Source organism: Arabidopsis thaliana, chromosome 4 (genome assembly GCF_000001735.4).
Source record: "Arabidopsis thaliana chromosome 4, partial sequence".
NCBI lineage: Eukaryota > Viridiplantae > Streptophyta > Magnoliopsida > Brassicales > Brassicaceae > Arabidopsis > Arabidopsis thaliana.
This window is the reverse complement of record NC_003075.7, coordinates 5,627,276-5,645,479: the sequence shown is the minus strand read 5'-3', so window position 1 is coordinate 5,645,479 and position 18,204 is coordinate 5,627,276. Positions and strand designations below refer to the sequence as shown.

Below are 18,204 nucleotides of genomic sequence, written 5' to 3'. Positions count from 1 at the left end.
ACTCCAAAACAATTCTTATGTAATATATTTATTTATAGTGATAAATTAAAATTAGAACTTTCTAAAAAATATTTCCATTCAAAATGTTGAATGACATTCTCATTGTCAATATTAGAGGTGTCAAAATGGGTCGTTTTATTGGTCATCCCAATTCAACTCAACTCATGAATTTTAATGAATTGAAAATTTTGACTCAAATGAGTTGATGGTTCAAATGAGTTATTGAATCAAATGATTAGATGGATCAAATAAGTTGGGTTGCAATGGGTTAATGGTTTACTCATTTAACTCACCAATTTAGACTAAATTAAATTAAACCAACTTAAATCTCTAAAGTGATATCAATTTGAGTTTAACCAAAACCTCTAAACTTTTTTTTTTTTGGTAAGTGATGGGGAACAATGTCCCCTATTTTTTATTCAAACTAAAAGAAATTACAAACGAACATGACGCGGAAACGACATTCCGTTCCGGTCTTCCAACATAACCGAATAAACAGCATCCGGACAAACATAAAAAAACTGAAAACCAAGAGGTAAAGAAAATGCATAGTTCGCTAACCCATCCGCTAGACGATTAGCTTCCCTATACTTGTGAGAAATCCGGACTATCCAGTCCCTTGAGATAAAGCCATAGCACATGCGTACTAGGAAGGACAGCGGGTGAGATTCACTTATCCCTGTCCGAAGAAACCCAACAACAACCTCCGAGTCCACCTCTAACTCTAATTGGGATACTTTACACTCCCAGGCCATGAATAACCCGTAGTATACACCCCATAACTCAGCAAGAGGTGCTGAGCATATCCCGATATTAATTGCAAACCCTCTGCGCCATTCCCCATTGCTCTCCCGTAAGACCCCTCCTGCCGCCGCTAATCCGGGATTGCCTCTTGACGCTCCGTCTGTATTCAACTTGCACCAACCTTCACTTAGTCTACTCCATGAGATTAGTCTCTCTTCTCTGCCCACTAATCTCCGAGGCACTCCTACCACCGCATATGCTTTAGCAACTTCCCGAACTAACCAAAACCTCTAAACTAATTGAATATAATTCATCTTTTCCCAAATAGTTTCATCAATCCATCAATATATACGGATACTTTCAATAAAATGATGGAGAAAAAAAAAATCTACCTTAAATTATCATTCAAATGAACATGAGTACTTGACTACGTTTTATTATATAATATTATATTATATTATATTATATATATTATAACGGACCATCGTTGTCGATCCATATATAATCCACCAATCCTAGTCGTCCCAATCTTCAGTTTCAGGGTATTAAAAATATAACATTCAAAAAGTTTGACTATAATTATACTTTAACTTGAGCGTAGGTGGTGGTCTCTTTCCTATAATGATCCCTTAATTAGTGGCCTTGTTCGAATCTTTATCTTTTTTTCCTTGATCCAATCTTCAAACACGTTGTTCTTGATCAACTCTACATTCATTTCATAATTTGTGAGGAATTACAGCATCCGTTTGTAGAATGAATTGCTCATAACAGTTTTTGGATTCATTTTGTATGACTATTTCAAACACATGCTCTACTAAATATATGGAGGGAAAAGTAATACATGTACCGTCTAATCTATAGGATAATCTAGTCAGGCTAATTAACATGCGCATTAATATTAATATTTCTAATATCCATCATAAATATTAATTTTTGACATTTTTATACAGTAATATTTGATAATTATATATATGCAGAACTGGACCAAAAAATTGTTTACATTATAGTACAAAATATTATTCATATTGCTACATATATACTAATTATTCTATATGGTTAGTACAACATATTTTAGAATATCACAACTATACTTGTTTATAATATATAGTTTGGCAGTAGAGAGGAGAAGAGTGTTTGGTCAGAATACTAGATGGGTTTAATTAGAAACCCTAACAGTAGCCAATAGCCAGTAGGGACACCTAAAATAGGTATATTGAGAGACTCTAGCAATCGTGTAATTGCTACAATTTGGGAAAATTTAAAAATAATGACATTATGTCTAAGCGTTTTAAGGTTTTTTGTTTGTCTGTTTTAAGAAATTGATTACTTAGGGCCTGACTGGTTTAAACGCAGCGGGTGCGGTTGCGGTTGCGGGAGTTTGCGGAAACGGGCGGTTGCGGTTTCAAGCGTTATCAAGCGTTTTGAACGACTGGTTGAACGTTTGATAATGGGTGCGTTTGCGGGAGTTTTATGACTGGTAAACCAGCGAGTGCAATAGTAATTAAATAAAAAATAACCAAAATAAATATAATATATTACTATTAAAAGAAAAAATACAATATATTATTATGATAAATTGAAAATATTAGAAAAATTAAACATGCTTAATAATTAAAACCATAAATAAAACATTAAATTCAAAAATAAATAAATTTTGTAAGAAAAAGCTTAATACTTTATGCATTTGGTACATCACCAAAAATTGCATCAAGTAGTGTGATAAACTGTAAATAACGTTGAACTCGCGGGTTTTCCGGATTGCCTCTATACATATGATAAAGTTGTAACAAGAAACGGGTCATCTCGTCTGACCAAATGATTTTCTAATCGAGAAAACAAATTAAAACATGTATTCAATCAAAAAACTCAAAAAAATAAAAAATAAAAAAAATGACGATGCCATGAAATACTCAGAGAATTACACTAGCTAATGAATGGATGAAATGATAGATCATACTTACGTTGATTCTTGATTTTGATTTTGATTTTCGTCAGTTTGGGTGGATGTCGTAATTGAGAGAATAGAGTTTTAATATATTGATTAGGGTTTTCTGATAAGAATAAGATATATAGGGTTTGGGTGGAAGACATAATTCTTTTAATTAATTAAAAAAAAAAAAAATCTAACCGCTACCGCCCACAAACGTTTGTGGGAAGGAGATTTTGAAATCTGGCGATTTCGAACGGTCCAAAGCGGTATCTAGCAGTTTGTATGATTGGTGCCAATCGCTAACAACCGCTACCACCCGCAAATGCAGCGTTTGCGGATGGCAGAGGGAAAACCAATCAAGCCCTTAATTGTTCCTTAAAAACAAGAGAAAACGCGTTACAAAAGCTCAAAGGACTGTTTTCCTCTTCTTCCTTTTTTTTATATATAATAATCTTATTTTAACAGAATTATATTGAATAATAAAAACGAAAACTAAAGAAGAGATGACATACGTGATATGTCATAGAATAAGAAGAATATGATATTAAGAAGAGTTAATTAAAAAATAAACCATAAGATGTTCTTAAAATTATAACTTTTTATGATGTAAAAATAAGTATCAGATAATACACAATTCGGATTTTCAACGAATTGGGTTATTGTTAACTTTTTATGAGAATGATTTCGTTATGGATTATAAATTTTTGGTTTTATATGCGTTTTAAATGATTGAATAGTTAGGATTTTGATGATGGTCGAGATGATTACAATTTACGTTTGAAAAATTAAGTGTTCGTGTAAACAATGGTGGAGCTTTTCTTTCTCGGCCAATAGAGTCACGTAAATCTTATTACCTACTAGTCATGCAAGCTAACCTTTGTTATTCAGTCTTCGCACTAAGTCTATACCTCAATCAATCAATTCTTCTATTTTTTGTCAAGTTTCTAGTTGTCTTTGAATTTCTTTTCTAATTTTGTCTGGCTTCTTCTATACGAAAATGACTTGGTTTCACACATTATTTTCCAAAGAAAATTATAACGAATGCTATCTTAATAACTATTTAGGATTTACATACTTGAACTAAGAAATAATATATTAACAATTCAATACAAAGAAAAAAAAAACATACAATACAATAAGAAGGTCCATGAGATTACATTGAGGGGACCAGTTGATTGTACATGACCATACCTTGTGCAAGACTTCAAAAGTCAATCCTTTTTGTCGTAGATCTCTTCCCTAAAAGTTGAATTTCTATTATTTTTACCAAAGTATATTTGACAAAAATAAAACTAAACCTCTTTTGTTATTTACAGTGATAAGGAAATTCGAGATTAAAAAATAAAAAAAAAGAATAATAATAATAATTCGAGATGTTAAATCTACATATGGTGATCTTGACTCTTGAGGCGTCCGTGTTTTATTTAAGTTTCGTATTTTTTAGGTTTGAACTTACGTTAAAGGGACTTCCGCTAAGCATTCTAGTCAGTCTGAAGATCTTTTTTTCCCTTACTGCTCTTGTTTCTAGCCATGTTCTGCTTAGGTGAGTCTTTTTTATCGAGTTGATTCTTAAGTAACCTTTACTACTTAAGAATTTAGTGATGATTTGATTTTCGAATGTATATACTTTCATAATTCTTTAGCTTTTTTGGTATGGGACGGTATGGGACCATATTTTTAGAATTTACTTTGTAATTTCTATATCTTTCATTTTTTGAAATGATATTTACATTCTTATAAGAAAAATAGTTTCTTATTTTATGGTACAAGTTGTTAAAAAATCACACAATAAAGTTAAGAGATATTTTTAAGAAAGATTTGTATTATATTACTATACTAAAAGTAACATCAATGCATTTTCCCATTGTTGAAAAAACTAATTAATCTTATCGTCCAAATGAACATGACTAACCCATATTTTATTTGCTAATGAAAAATTGACCATCGTTGTCAGTCCATATAAATCCACCAATCCTGCCGTCAATAACTTTTATATAAGTGTTTTTTTTTAAATACATTATAATATAACATTCAAAGAACTCATACATTATCTTTATACAAAAGTAGAAAACAACAACTTAAACAAGTCAGTAAACTATTTTTATATTAATGTGAATGTGTGTGTGAAGTGATAATTTCCGAAGATTTTGTTTGACAAAGTAAACGGCTAATAATTAAAGAGAGAATTCAAGATATTGACTTATTTGTCCTCTATTAACAAGTGACAACCCATAGTCAACTATCACGGACTAGTCAACGAAATCAATTTTCAGTTTATAAAAGACCGTAGAGAGATAATCTGCAACTGTATGAACAAAACAAACCCAGAAAGAAAAATATCACTAACCTCATTCAAAGAGAGAATGGCTTGTAAAGAAAAGCCTCGTGATCTTCAAGTTCTTTTGATCATATCTATAGTTTTGAGTTGTTCTTTTGCTGTTTCTGCAACGGTGGAAGAAGCTAATGCTCTTTTGAAATGGAAGTCAACTTTCACAAACCAGACAAGTTCATCAAAGCTATCTTCTTGGGTCAATCCAAACACAAGCAGCTTTTGTACCAGTTGGTATGGTGTTGCCTGCTCACTCGGGAGCATTATACGGTTGAATCTTACTAATACCGGTATCGAAGGTACTTTCGAAGATTTTCCATTCTCGTCTCTCCCCAATCTCACTTTTGTTGATCTCAGTATGAACCGTTTCTCTGGAACCATCTCTCCTTTATGGGGACGGTTCTCGAAACTCGAATACTTCGATTTGTCGATTAACCAGTTAGTTGGTGAAATCCCACCTGAACTTGGTGATTTGAGTAATTTAGATACTCTCCATCTAGTTGAAAACAAGTTAAACGGATCGATTCCTTCTGAGATCGGTCGGTTAACTAAGGTTACGGAGATAGCTATATACGACAATCTTTTAACCGGACCAATACCTTCTTCTTTTGGAAACCTTACCAAACTAGTTAACCTCTACCTCTTTATCAATTCTCTTTCTGGTTCAATTCCTTCTGAAATAGGAAACTTACCCAACCTTAGAGAGCTATGTCTAGATAGGAACAACCTTACCGGTAAAATCCCTTCTAGTTTCGGGAATTTGAAGAATGTAACTCTTCTCAATATGTTTGAAAATCAGCTCTCTGGTGAAATCCCTCCTGAGATTGGTAATATGACCGCTTTAGATACACTTAGTCTCCACACAAATAAGCTTACCGGTCCAATACCTTCTACCTTAGGAAACATCAAAACCCTAGCCGTTCTTCATCTTTACCTGAATCAACTCAATGGTTCGATTCCACCGGAACTAGGCGAAATGGAATCAATGATTGATTTGGAGATAAGTGAGAACAAACTCACCGGTCCTGTTCCCGATTCTTTTGGCAAGTTAACCGCGTTGGAATGGTTGTTCCTACGTGATAATCAGCTCTCTGGTCCCATCCCACCGGGAATTGCTAACTCTACAGAGCTCACCGTCCTGCAGCTCGACACCAACAACTTCACCGGTTTCTTGCCTGATACCATCTGTAGAGGTGGAAAGCTTGAGAATCTTACGCTAGATGATAATCACTTCGAAGGTCCTGTTCCTAAAAGCTTGAGAGATTGCAAGAGCTTGATCAGAGTAAGATTCAAAGGGAATAGTTTCTCCGGAGATATCTCTGAGGCTTTCGGAGTTTACCCGACTCTCAACTTCATCGATCTCAGCAACAACAACTTTCATGGACAACTTTCAGCCAACTGGGAACAAAGTCAAAAGCTGGTTGCATTCATCCTCTCAAACAACAGCATCACTGGAGCCATCCCACCTGAGATTTGGAACATGACACAGCTAAGTCAGCTCGATCTATCTTCCAACCGCATCACCGGCGAGCTACCTGAATCAATCAGCAATATCAACCGTATATCAAAACTCCAACTCAACGGGAATCGGCTATCAGGCAAAATCCCTTCAGGAATCAGACTCTTAACCAATCTTGAGTATCTTGATCTATCCTCAAACCGATTCAGTTCCGAAATACCCCCAACGCTCAACAATTTGCCAAGGCTCTACTACATGAACCTGAGCAGAAACGACTTGGATCAAACCATCCCGGAGGGGTTAACAAAGCTATCTCAGTTACAAATGCTTGATCTCAGCTACAATCAGCTCGACGGAGAGATCTCATCACAATTCAGATCTTTACAAAACCTCGAAAGACTCGACCTCTCACACAACAATCTCTCAGGTCAAATCCCACCAAGTTTCAAAGATATGCTAGCACTAACACACGTCGATGTATCACACAACAACCTCCAAGGTCCAATTCCAGATAACGCAGCGTTTCGAAACGCACCTCCAGATGCTTTTGAAGGTAACAAAGACTTATGTGGTAGTGTTAACACCACACAAGGCTTGAAGCCATGTTCAATCACATCCTCAAAGAAATCACACAAGGATCGAAACCTAATCATCTACATACTAGTTCCGATCATCGGAGCAATCATAATCCTCTCCGTCTGCGCCGGAATCTTCATCTGTTTCCGTAAACGAACAAAACAAATCGAGGAGCATACAGATTCAGAATCAGGAGGAGAAACATTATCAATCTTCAGCTTCGACGGCAAAGTCCGATACCAAGAGATCATCAAAGCAACAGGAGAATTCGATCCAAAATACCTAATCGGAACCGGAGGACACGGCAAAGTCTACAAAGCAAAGCTACCAAACGCAATCATGGCGGTGAAAAAGCTAAACGAAACAACAGACTCATCAATCTCAAATCCATCAACAAAACAAGAGTTTCTCAACGAAATCAGAGCACTAACCGAGATCCGTCACCGGAACGTCGTGAAACTCTTCGGATTCTGCTCGCATCGCCGCAACACGTTTCTGGTTTACGAGTACATGGAGAGAGGAAGCTTGAGGAAAGTTTTGGAGAATGATGATGAAGCGAAGAAGTTAGATTGGGGAAAGAGGATCAACGTTGTGAAAGGTGTGGCTCATGCTTTGTCTTATATGCATCATGATCGGTCTCCGGCGATTGTTCACCGTGATATTAGTAGTGGGAATATTCTTCTCGGCGAGGATTATGAAGCGAAGATCTCTGATTTTGGTACTGCGAAGCTTCTTAAACCGGATTCTTCAAATTGGTCCGCCGTTGCTGGTACTTACGGCTATGTTGCTCCAGGTACGCTTTTTGACCCGTTGGATAAATTGGTTGTGGATTTGACCCGGTTATGGTCGGGTCGGGTTGAAATTATGGTTAGATTTGGTTTATTCGGGTTAAATTTTAACCAAATAAAAACCAAAATGTTTTGTTTCGGTTTGAAGTTTTTTTTGACTATGGGTTGGATTTGGTTCAGTTTTTAACCAAAATTTTGTTGCAAATTAAGTAAACAACTAGAATTCATTATATTATAACCAAATAAAAACCAAAATTTTTGTAGGTAATGAAATTCCTAGTCTAATTTCTAGAAAGAAAAAAATAATGTTTTAAGTTTGGATTTGGTTCAGCTTTTAAATAAATGTAAAATTTACAAAAAAAAAAAAAAAAAAAAAAGAATTAGTGAAAATTATTATTAGATTATGTAATGATATTATATTTATATTTAATATATTGATTTTGAAACATAAATTATTCATGAATTTTGGTTAGAAAATCGATTTTACTTCGTTTTATTTTTTTGCCAAATTTCAAGTACTAAGCATTTCTATTTGATTCATTTTGGTATAGTTTGAGTTAGTTTAAAATGCAATTCCTATAAGTCTTATAAATCTGATTTATTATTTAGTATATATCATAAATAAAAATAATGATAGTGACTAACATGTTTGTGAAATTTGGATGTGACAGAACTAGCTTATGCGATGAAAGTGACTGAGAAATGCGATGTGTATAGCTTTGGAGTTCTAACACTTGAAGTGATCAAAGGAGAGCATCCAGGAGATCTAGTTTCAACTCTTTCATCCTCACCTCCCGATGCAACTCTGTCACTGAAAAGCATTTCCGACCACCGGCTACCGGAACCGACACCGGAGATTAAAGAGGAGGTCTTAGAGATTTTGAAAGTTGCACTTTTGTGTTTACATTCTGATCCACAAGCTCGCCCAACAATGCTCTCTATCTCCACTGCCTTTTCTTAAGAACTTGTCTCTTCTCTGACTCTCTCTAGTCTCTACCAAGCAGAAACTTTACACGTTGTAGTGTTTGTTTCTTTGATTATGGGTTAATATTTTTGTTTCATGGAATTTTAGTTTTTGTGATGAATTATATAATAGTTTGCATCTTTTGTATATATAATGTTTCTTTCTTTAATTTTTCTCACTAATAGATACAAAAAATATGTCAATGTTTTTGCTTGTGATTTTTTCTTTTTTTTTTTTAAATCTAATGTTAAATTATATTCAAAGAAAAAATATCGTTTTTACAACAAGTGCGATAAAATTTGAATTTGAGTAGAAACTGAAATTTGAGAAATCATAGAAATTCTTAATTTCAAAATAATGAGTTTTATATTTGAGTTTGTTAACATAGGGGTGTGTATTAAAAAAATTTAACCCTATCGAACCATCCGAAGTCCAAACTCAAACTAATCCAAGCCAAACCATAATCCATACACAAATCTCTTGGTTATGCTTTAATTAGACCCGAACAGTTTCGTTCGGTTTATAACTGGACCGGAACCAATGATCCGATCTACCTAGTATTTAGTATTATATAGTTGTTTTATTTCTAAAAGTTACTTAAGAGACGAAATACATACTAGTTTGCATCTTTTGTATATATATAGAATGTTTGCATCTTTCTTTAATTTTTCTCTTTAATAGATACAAAAGTATGTCGCGTTCTTGCATTTATTTCAAAATAGTGAGTTTTATTTGAGTTTCTTAACATAGGGTGTGTATTTTAACCATATTGAACTATCCGAACTCAAACAAATCCAAGTCGAACCATATTCGATGCACAAATCTTTTGGTTACACTTTAATTTGACCCGAATGGTTTTGTTCGGTTTATAACTGGACCGGAAACAATGATTCAATCTACCTAGTATTTAATATTAGAGTTTTCTGCAAAAAAAATCCTTAATTCATCCATTTTTACAACTTTACCTTCCACTTCCAACAAATACAGATTAATCCTATGAAATCTAAAATAATACGCAAGGTAATATTTTTTGCCTGTTTTTGCTATCATCAGTTTTGTAAAATATTGATATATAATATGTTAAATTGAAGTCCTTTTGACCAAGAGTTTAATTATACATTCAAAATCTTACAACTCTAATGTATGTGACCATAAAAACGTTAACAATATACATATAAGAATCATATTTCTTATTATTTTGGACTTCATAAATATAATCTGCGTTTGTTAGAGGTGAATGATAAAATTGCAAAAGTGGATGAGTTAGAAAATTTTGTTGTACAAAACCCTTAATATATAATTTTTTTTATTTCGAAAATTTACATGTAGTCTCCATATCAATCTTCAAATGACGGTAAGTTTGGTTTCATGCTCTATTGTATTTAATTTGTTTCGTTTTTCGAACCAAATCCAAACCAAACATAACTAAACCGAATAATACTACCTTTGATTTTGGATCCATCTAGTTTATTACCAACCAAATAAACCTAATCCAATCCGAAACCGAAAATAAACCAAATTACCTACCCCTTAAAGTTAAAAACCATGGGAAGAGCTTTCAGCTATAACACAAGGGAAGAGCTTATCTAGAAAGTTTTAAACAAGAGGCCGAAAATAAGGCCCATTGAAGAGCCCAGTTTCCTACGAATCAGCACGCAGACGTCACATGCTTGCCTAAAGAAGAATTATTTTGCTCTGCGTTTTGTGGCATTGTTTTGACATAAAAGGAAACGTAGGAGACAAGATTCAGGCGGTTATCGCGGTGGAGAAGATGTGGTGTGTTTTATGAACAAGTTTTGGATTGTAGTAACTTGTAATTTAGTAGGTTTGTACTTGCACAAAGAAAAAGAAAAAAAGTAACTTGTAATTTAGAGTTGTTATCTAAAGTCAAATAATTTTGTTGTTATGAAGAACTCGTAAAAGCTCTAAAGAAAAGGAGTATTTTTCTTTTTATTTTTTTGTCAAAAATGTCAGCGAGTAAGTTTAAGCCATAATGATCCAAGATAATAGCTTTGGGCGTTTGGGTATTAGGGTCGGGTTTGGGTCGAGTATTTCAGATTCATGTTTTTCGGGTTTAGAAATTTAATACATGATCTGGTAATTAAAGGGTTTGGTTCGGTTTATTTCTATATTAAAATATCAAAATTTTGTGTACAACCCTATTAAATTACTTGAAAATTTCAAAAATTATCAAAACAACATAAGTAATTTTGCTTGAATATATTTAAAAATACACAAAAATAACTAAAATATATGAGTATAAATATAACTAATATATACTTATATTTGAGATATGTTTGAGTATCTGTTCGGTTTCGGGTTTTTTGGATTTGGAAATTTAAACCTGTTCGGGTATTTAAAAATTTTGGGTTCGAGTTCTAATTAGAATTTTCGGGTCGGATTCGGTCGATTCTTCGGGTTTGGATATTATGTCCAGACCTACAAGATAGTGCTAAAAACAAAACATAAAATCATCAACTACTGCAAATGAGGATTACGCGTAATAATTATTATTTTAGTGTTATAATTATTATTATTTTAGCCAAATGAAATGTCTATCAACCAAACCAAAGCATAAATAGTTTTTATTTGGTTTCAATTTACTATAAACCGATAACATTGAAAACAGCAACACTGAGCCGATATCTAACCACAAAAACCATCTCCATCAATCTCTGTCTATATCTATGGACACAGTTTCAATTTCAAGACTACAAAAAACAACAGAAGAAAACACCCAAACAAAAGACAGAGACAACAAAAGAGCTCTCTTCTTCTTGTAAAGTTCATAGATAGAGAGAGACAACAAAAGAGCTCTTCTTCTAGTAAAGGATCAAAAGAGTAAGTCAAATCCTAGTTTAAGCAAAACAACAACACATTCCTTGCGTGAGGGGTTACATCATCTAAAACTCACTTCTTCCAGAGATTCTTGGAGAATATCCTCTTGCAATATGGAGTCATCTTCAGATTTTCATATCTTCTAACCTTCTCCACCAAGCTCGCTCGAACAAAGCCCTGTTCAATCCAATCAGTTCCGTTACTATGTTTTCGAGTCTGTTACCGATCACATGACTAAACTAACTAACCTTGGTTTTCGATAGAGCACACTGGATCACGTAATTAGCATAAGGGTCTTGAAGAAGATATCCGAAGTTTAGAACAGAGACGAGTTCATTCACAATCTGAGATCTGCTCTCTGGATAATACCTGAGACATTTCTCAACCACATGGCTACCAAACTTCTGTGTAGCTAACTTCACATAATTCCCTCTTAGCTCAAACAGTACATTCACTCCTCCAACCTTCTTCTCTATTATGTATTGCACCAAATAGTTCCTGTCATCATTTTCACATACACATACAAGTATTTTAGTAACAAACTATATATTATCAATGTGGAACATAGTGACATTATATGATTTTAAATAATACTATCACTTAAGGCATGTTTTGTTCATTAGACCCACTAGTTAACTATACATAAGATACTAACAGTATTGAATCTTGTAGAACGATATTGATATATATAAGTATTGTTACCCGAAAGGGTCTTGAGCAAGGAGAAGAGAGTTTCTGGATATTTCATCAACAAGCTTCTCATGTTGCTCCCCAACCGAGTACGAAACGCAGCGTTGAAGCACACAACATCCATGGCGAGTAGTCGCAATCTCTATGCAGAACTTAGTAGCAGCCTCCAAAATGAACTGTCACAAGCAAAAATATCATCAAGAGTTTTAAAAGAACATTATCAAGAACATGATTGAACTATTTAAGGAAGAGTTTTATGTTATAAACCTTGTTATCATTAGGACTAAAGAATTTCAAGCAATTTAGTATCACATGGTTTCCATTTAATTCTCTAAACAAAGAGAGAAATCCCGGTACAAGAGCTGACTTAACCAGACTGATTTGCTCCTTTGTAGTCACAGTCTCAATCAACTTCTGCACCACTCGTGTCCTGGACTCATTTTGAAAACATCAAACCAACAAGATTCAGCTTTTATCATAATATAAGCAAAACCAAAGATTTCCAAAAACATGTATCAACAAGTCAAGTCAAATGGTCTGAAAAATATTTAAAATGTTCTTTTCAAAGGTCTAAGATTTGTCTAAATCAGCAAAAACAATTCATCTTTTTTTCCATCAACAAAAATCTGACAATTTTTTCTTCACAAAGATCTCATTTTTCTTTCTTTCCTTAAATAGCTTAGGTTTCATCTTTATCGAAGAAAGAAAGATCTCATCTTTCCTCCACATATATGCAACAAAATTTCATGTCTCCTTAGTTCTTGTGCTTATGACAAAAAGCTTTTACTTTTCAGATCATTTAAATTCAAAATGCTTTTATACAATTACTATTATATAGTTTATATACAAAAGTGAAAATGGATAATGAAGCTTACCCATAATTGTTGATGGAGATTTTGACAAGAAGTCCAGGTTTTGAAGTCAACCTAATGAGAATCTGAGTTCTTTGTTCTTCATTGCAGACTTCAATAAGCTTCTGGATAAGATAGTTACCAAACGGATCCGTTCCAAGCTCAATGACATTATTAATCACTTCCTTGAATATAATCATCACATCAACAAAATTTCCTTCGTCTACAAACTTCTGTAATAATCGACAACCCAGTTGATCTTTTGCCATTAAGTACACAGAACCATAGCTATCAACCATTGAAGCAAGATCTAGTGAGTCTTCCTTGTTCTTCATACATTTAGCAGAACCATCAAGCTCTCTAGAACCTCCCATGGCTGAAAATGGTGGCAAGATCCTCTCTTCATGAAAAGCTAGTGGAGATTTCTGTGGAACTAGAGAAAAGTCTCGCCGGATTTGTTGATTGAAATGCTCCAACTCCAACATGTAATCTCTGTTAAGAAGAGACATGTTCTCTGTAAAACATCTAGGGTTAGGGTTAGAAGCTTCTTGTAAGGCAAGAAATCTGAGTCTATGATAATCACTACCATCACCAACATAACTACTCATAGCAGATTCACCATGAAAGCTCGCTCTTACTCTCAGATCTTGTTCGAATCTATGAACATCACCATAACCAACAAAACCACGCATAGAGCTAGAAGCTTCACCATGAAAGGAGCTCTCACGACCTTGGTAACATCCATAGCCGGAAAAACTAGAGTGGTTAAAAAAATTGCTTCTTTCATCGGAGATACTCATTTTAGAGAGGTTTTGACACAAACCCATATCAACACCATCCGCCATTAACGACGTCGTATCAAGCTTTCGAAGGTTAAGAAAAGGGTTTGTTGTACGGTCACCGGAAAAGTGAAATCCATTAGAGACAGAGGAAGTTAGAGGAAACCCATTAAAACCCAGATCAGTAAATGAACCTCGTTGTCTCAAATCACCAGGAAAAAACCCAAAATCCATGAACTTGATGTTCTTCGTACTCTCTTCAAACATGAAAAAGGTGAAATCTTTATGATACACAGACCACTAAAGGAAGAACAGAGCAGAGAGAAAGAAGAAAATGGTTTTGGGGAATAAGAGTTTGTTAGCGTGGCTCATGGACGTACGGAGACAGAGAGTATTTGTCGTTTTATGAATACAGAGTCGGCTGCTTCCTATTGTACCACTGTTCCTTACCTCCTGCAGGAAAAAAAAACGTTGGAGAGAGACAGAAAACAAAATTTATTGTATTTCAAAAACATATTCCCATTTTTTTTGTAAAAGTTTGTTTATGGTTTGTTTTTTTTGCTTTTTGTTGTTTTTTTCGCTGTTTGATGTAAAAAAAAGTTACTATTATTTTACTCAAATTAATTTAAATTATTTTTGGTGTCTTTTTTTTCGAAGATTTTAAACGGTAATATTAGAAAGTAACCATAAAATTGACAGAATAACTTTGTGTCAAAAAACTTATATAAATAATCTTTATTAAAGTGGATAAAATACTAAAATATCTTTATATTTTCTTGTTTTTACAAAAATATCGGTAGTTGTAGTTAATAAGTTCTTATGTATTTGTCTAAAATAACATGATATATTTACAAAAAAGCATGCAATTCTTTTAAATACATACAGGATATATATACACGATATATATGTTTCTCTGAAATAATGTGTTTCTCTGAAATAGCACGATATATTTATAAAAAGCATGCAATTCTCTTATAAATCGCGAAGTGTTTAAGAAACATATAGAATTGTTACAAAATTACATCGGTTTTTATTGGATAACATGACTAATATTTATATATTTCATGAGTTTTTGTTGGATAGCATGACAAATATTAATATATCAGTGTTAATAACATGTTTTGTTCTTAAAATACATGCATTTTAAAATCAGACATTTGTTTTAACATCAAATCTAATCTCTTATATCACAACGACATTGATGGAGAATTCAGGCAAAAAGAGAAAACAAAGAATGAGAGATAGAGAGATTTCTATGGAAAAATAAAGAGGGAACATGTGGGTGAACAAAATAAAGAGATATGATGATATATTTTATGAGAGGTGGTGAAGATATTCTAGGAGAGGGAGAGAGAAATAGAAATAGAAAAAGAAAATGACATGGTGAATCTGAAAAAGATGAATTGTGTTAAAGATGAAGAGAGAAAGAGAACTCCATAGCTAAAGTCTCGTAAAGAACATGAAAAATAAATAAGAGAAAGAAGAAGAAAGAGAAAGGCTAAAATAGACTAATATTGCCAAAATTTCTGTAGTAGACAAGTACTATTTGTTCCAAGGTTATTTTGTTTATTCTTTTCAAGTCAAAGGTTATTTTGTATATATACTCTTTTTATAAAAAAAATAATAACGTTTGCAAAAGAAAATTCGTATATAAACTATTTAGGTAAAATTAGGGTAGTTTACGAGATAATTATTAACTTACAAATTTAACAAGTTACACTAATTGTATTAGAAGCATAGTTATTATATTAATATTCATGGATAAAATAATATAGTTAAAGAATATTGGGTTTATATGAAACAAGTGTCCATGTTAACCGGACAAAATGTCAATCCGGATTGACAAATGTCAAAGACAAGTAAATAAGTGACGGATTTTTGACAAGTGTTCATGCCAATTAGACAAGTGTTGACCCGGATTGACAAATGTCAGAGACAAGTGGACAAGTTTTGGATAGGTTTTGACAAATTACGGGTAAAATTTAACAAGTGTTGCCAATCGAACAAGTGTCAACCCGGATTTACAAATGTCGGAAACAAGTGTCGAATAGATTTTTTGACAAATGACGGATGTATTTTGACAAGTGCGCGTGTCAATAAAACAAATGTCATCTCTCTGCTAAATTGACGACGATTAACAATAATATGTGACTTAATCTTGGTCTTCATCTTCTCTCGATCATTCGATACTTACTTACGATATCCAACTGTGTACTCTCGACTACTTACACTTAATTATTTGACTAGTGATCTTAGACTTATCTTATAACACCCCTGAACTGTTCTACGACTTCAGACTGTCTTGAAATATCACATATGATACTCGTAGACAATCCAACCAAAATTACTATCACAAAGCAAGTGAAATTAGTTAGTCCATCTTCGAGTATCATTTCTCCCGACCATAGCCTAAAACTTTTCAACCTGTACCACAAATATAAGCTGTGTCGGTCTGGATAAGACCTAAATAAAGGAAATAAATCATGTGCCACATTCACATGTTTTGAGACTTATAGTTCACGACTACCGACTAGATCTTTGTTGATTATTCTCAGATTTCCTTGGCTTTCGTTTATAAACATCCTTTAGTGAAACAACGGAACAACATACGGACAATCTCTCTCTCTCTCTCTCTCTCTCTCTCTCTCTCTCTCTCTCTCTCTCTCTCCTCTCTCTACCTCTAGACACTTCTCATTCTCCGAAATAAAGATTTGCCCTCTATCTATAGGCGGAGGGGCAAACATGCATAGTGACAAGTGTCAGCGGCGACAGATAACATTACCATCGTGACAAATGTCCACCAGTCGCGAGAAGTATTGTATTTTTCAGCGACATATGTCCATCTTTATGATAAATGGTGTTTATGCGCCCGCATGGTCGCCACCTCGTAGATTTTACGATATAAAATACGATTTGCCAAGATATGCTCTCCAAAGTCCGACCATAAAAACCGCCCAAATTTACTAAATCTTATTTGTTTTCCCCACATGTAACAACAAAATCCTTGATGTCCCATCGAATCCTCATTACCCCTAAAATTAGGTATTTACCACCAAAAATCATTACCTTTGTTTATGAGAACTGTGTCATGATGTTACATATTCTGCACTACGTGTTCCGTCCATTCATCTCAAAAATTCACCAAACATCTCTTATACCCGTGAGCGCCGATGATCGCATAAAACTAATCTAATTATCCGATGATAATTTACATTTTAACTCAATAATTTTTTAAAAGATAGACTCACAAGTCATTTCCAACAAAACCAAACATCCATCGTCGAGACAAATTATTTACCGTCTGTAGCCATTTTTATTACTATGACCAGATTATTATAAATCCAATGATGAATTGTTTTTGATAAATCTAATAACTAATTACTGCTTATTAGCCTTTGGATATATAGGCAAGCGATAATTACTTTATTGATTATGACTGTATGTGATACCTTGTCTAACTATTTGGTACCACTAGTAGTTTGTTCATGGTACGACTATTAGTTTCTTTGTTGTACGACCATATCATTGTCTGATCTGTAGTATTATCGTTGTCGATCTTGACAAAATATTGATATGATCTCCCCAACTATTATTACATAAGCATATGTTGATAACCGATATGATTACTTGAGTGTCTCTCTCAATTTTGTACAACCTAGTACAAATATCCTCTCAAATTTTAAGGTTTTGGTCAAGCTTCCACGCATGTTTCTCTCATTTATCATTCAAAATTGTTAGGATCATTACAATGTTATTTTGGTAAAGGAGAACTGTCCGATAGACCTTCTATCCTTTCGTAGATCCTTTATGATCATCAATGTATTTCGAAGTGCGTGCGCCAACAGTCATCAAAAGACATTTTCTTGTCTTCTCTAAACCTTTATCAAATCATATATTTGAACCTATATCATTTCAAAGGACCATAACTTGAACCAATATTTTTCTTGTCATGGGGTTTCAAATGTCGGATTATGATTTTGGAGAGATATAGGTTTTAAAATTTTGATTCGGAAAGATATAATTTTTTAACTTTGCTTTCGAAAAAATCTAACACGTGTTTTAGTTTGTTTTTTTTAGTAAGCCACAGGGAGAAGAATGTCTCCCTGCATTTTATTAAGAAACTAAAGAAAAGAAATCAAGTTCGGACATGCCTCGGAAACGCAGTTCCTCGGTCATTATCCTCTACAATCATCGCCACAAAGGGCGGAACAACATCTAACATATGAAAACCTAAAGGTAAAGAAAAAGCATAGTTC

At 33.7% G+C, this 18,204-nt stretch overlaps 2 protein-coding genes, 1 long non-coding RNA gene and 1 pseudogene across 5 annotated transcripts; 1 reads left to right on the top strand and 3 right to left on the bottom strand.

Annotated features, from left to right (window-relative positions):
* Positions 1-434: 434 nt before the first annotated feature.
* AT4G08860 lies at positions 435-1,528 on the bottom strand (annotated as a pseudogene; the record flags this gene model as incomplete). Its single annotated transcript has 2 exons — positions 435-1,032; positions 1,482-1,528.
* A 2,999-nt stretch (positions 1,529-4,527) lies between these two features.
* AT4G08850 (Leucine-rich repeat receptor-like protein kinase family protein) lies at positions 4,528-9,001 on the top strand. 2 transcript variants are annotated; one of them, NM_179207.3, is made up of 2 exons: positions 4,528-7,831; positions 8,498-9,001. In NM_179207.3, exons 1-2 carry the CDS (start codon positions 4,984-4,986, stop codon positions 8,785-8,787), a joined length of 3,138 nt encoding a protein of 1,045 aa, NP_849538.2. In that variant the 5' UTR covers positions 4,528-4,983; the 3' UTR covers positions 8,788-9,001. The 2 variants fall into 2 exon arrangements, with proteins under 2 accessions (NP_849538.2, NP_192625.4); NM_116955.5 differs by lacking the exon at positions 8,498-9,001 and having other exon boundaries at positions 4,844-8,185.
* Positions 9,002-10,114: 1,113 nt separating this feature from the next.
* AT4G05605 lies at positions 10,115-10,548 on the bottom strand. Its single transcript, NR_141881.1, has one exon. It is a non-coding gene; the product is annotated as an other RNA (long non-coding RNA).
* A 1,152-nt stretch (positions 10,549-11,700) lies between these two features.
* Positions 11,701-14,182, bottom strand: PUM11 (pumilio 11; the record flags this gene model as incomplete). The annotated part of the gene is made up of 5 exons (NM_116954.2): positions 11,701-11,805; positions 11,877-12,126; positions 12,331-12,494; positions 12,586-12,748; positions 13,194-14,182. The coding sequence occupies 5 exons, from the start codon at positions 14,180-14,182 to the stop codon at positions 11,701-11,703; spliced, it is 1,671 nt and encodes a 556-aa protein (NP_192624.2).
* Between the last annotated feature and the right edge of the window lie 4,022 nt (positions 14,183-18,204).

Bases quoted from the DNA above. Each gene is read 5' to 3' on its own strand.
- AT4G08850 (NM_179207.3), top strand. From the start codon at position 4,984: ATGAACAAAACAAACCCAGAAAGAAAAATATCACTAACCTCATTCAAA. The intron at 7,832-8,497 runs GTACGCTTTTTG...TGGATGTGACAG, and splicing joins TTACGGCTATGTTGCTCCAG to AACTAGCTTATGCGATGAAA.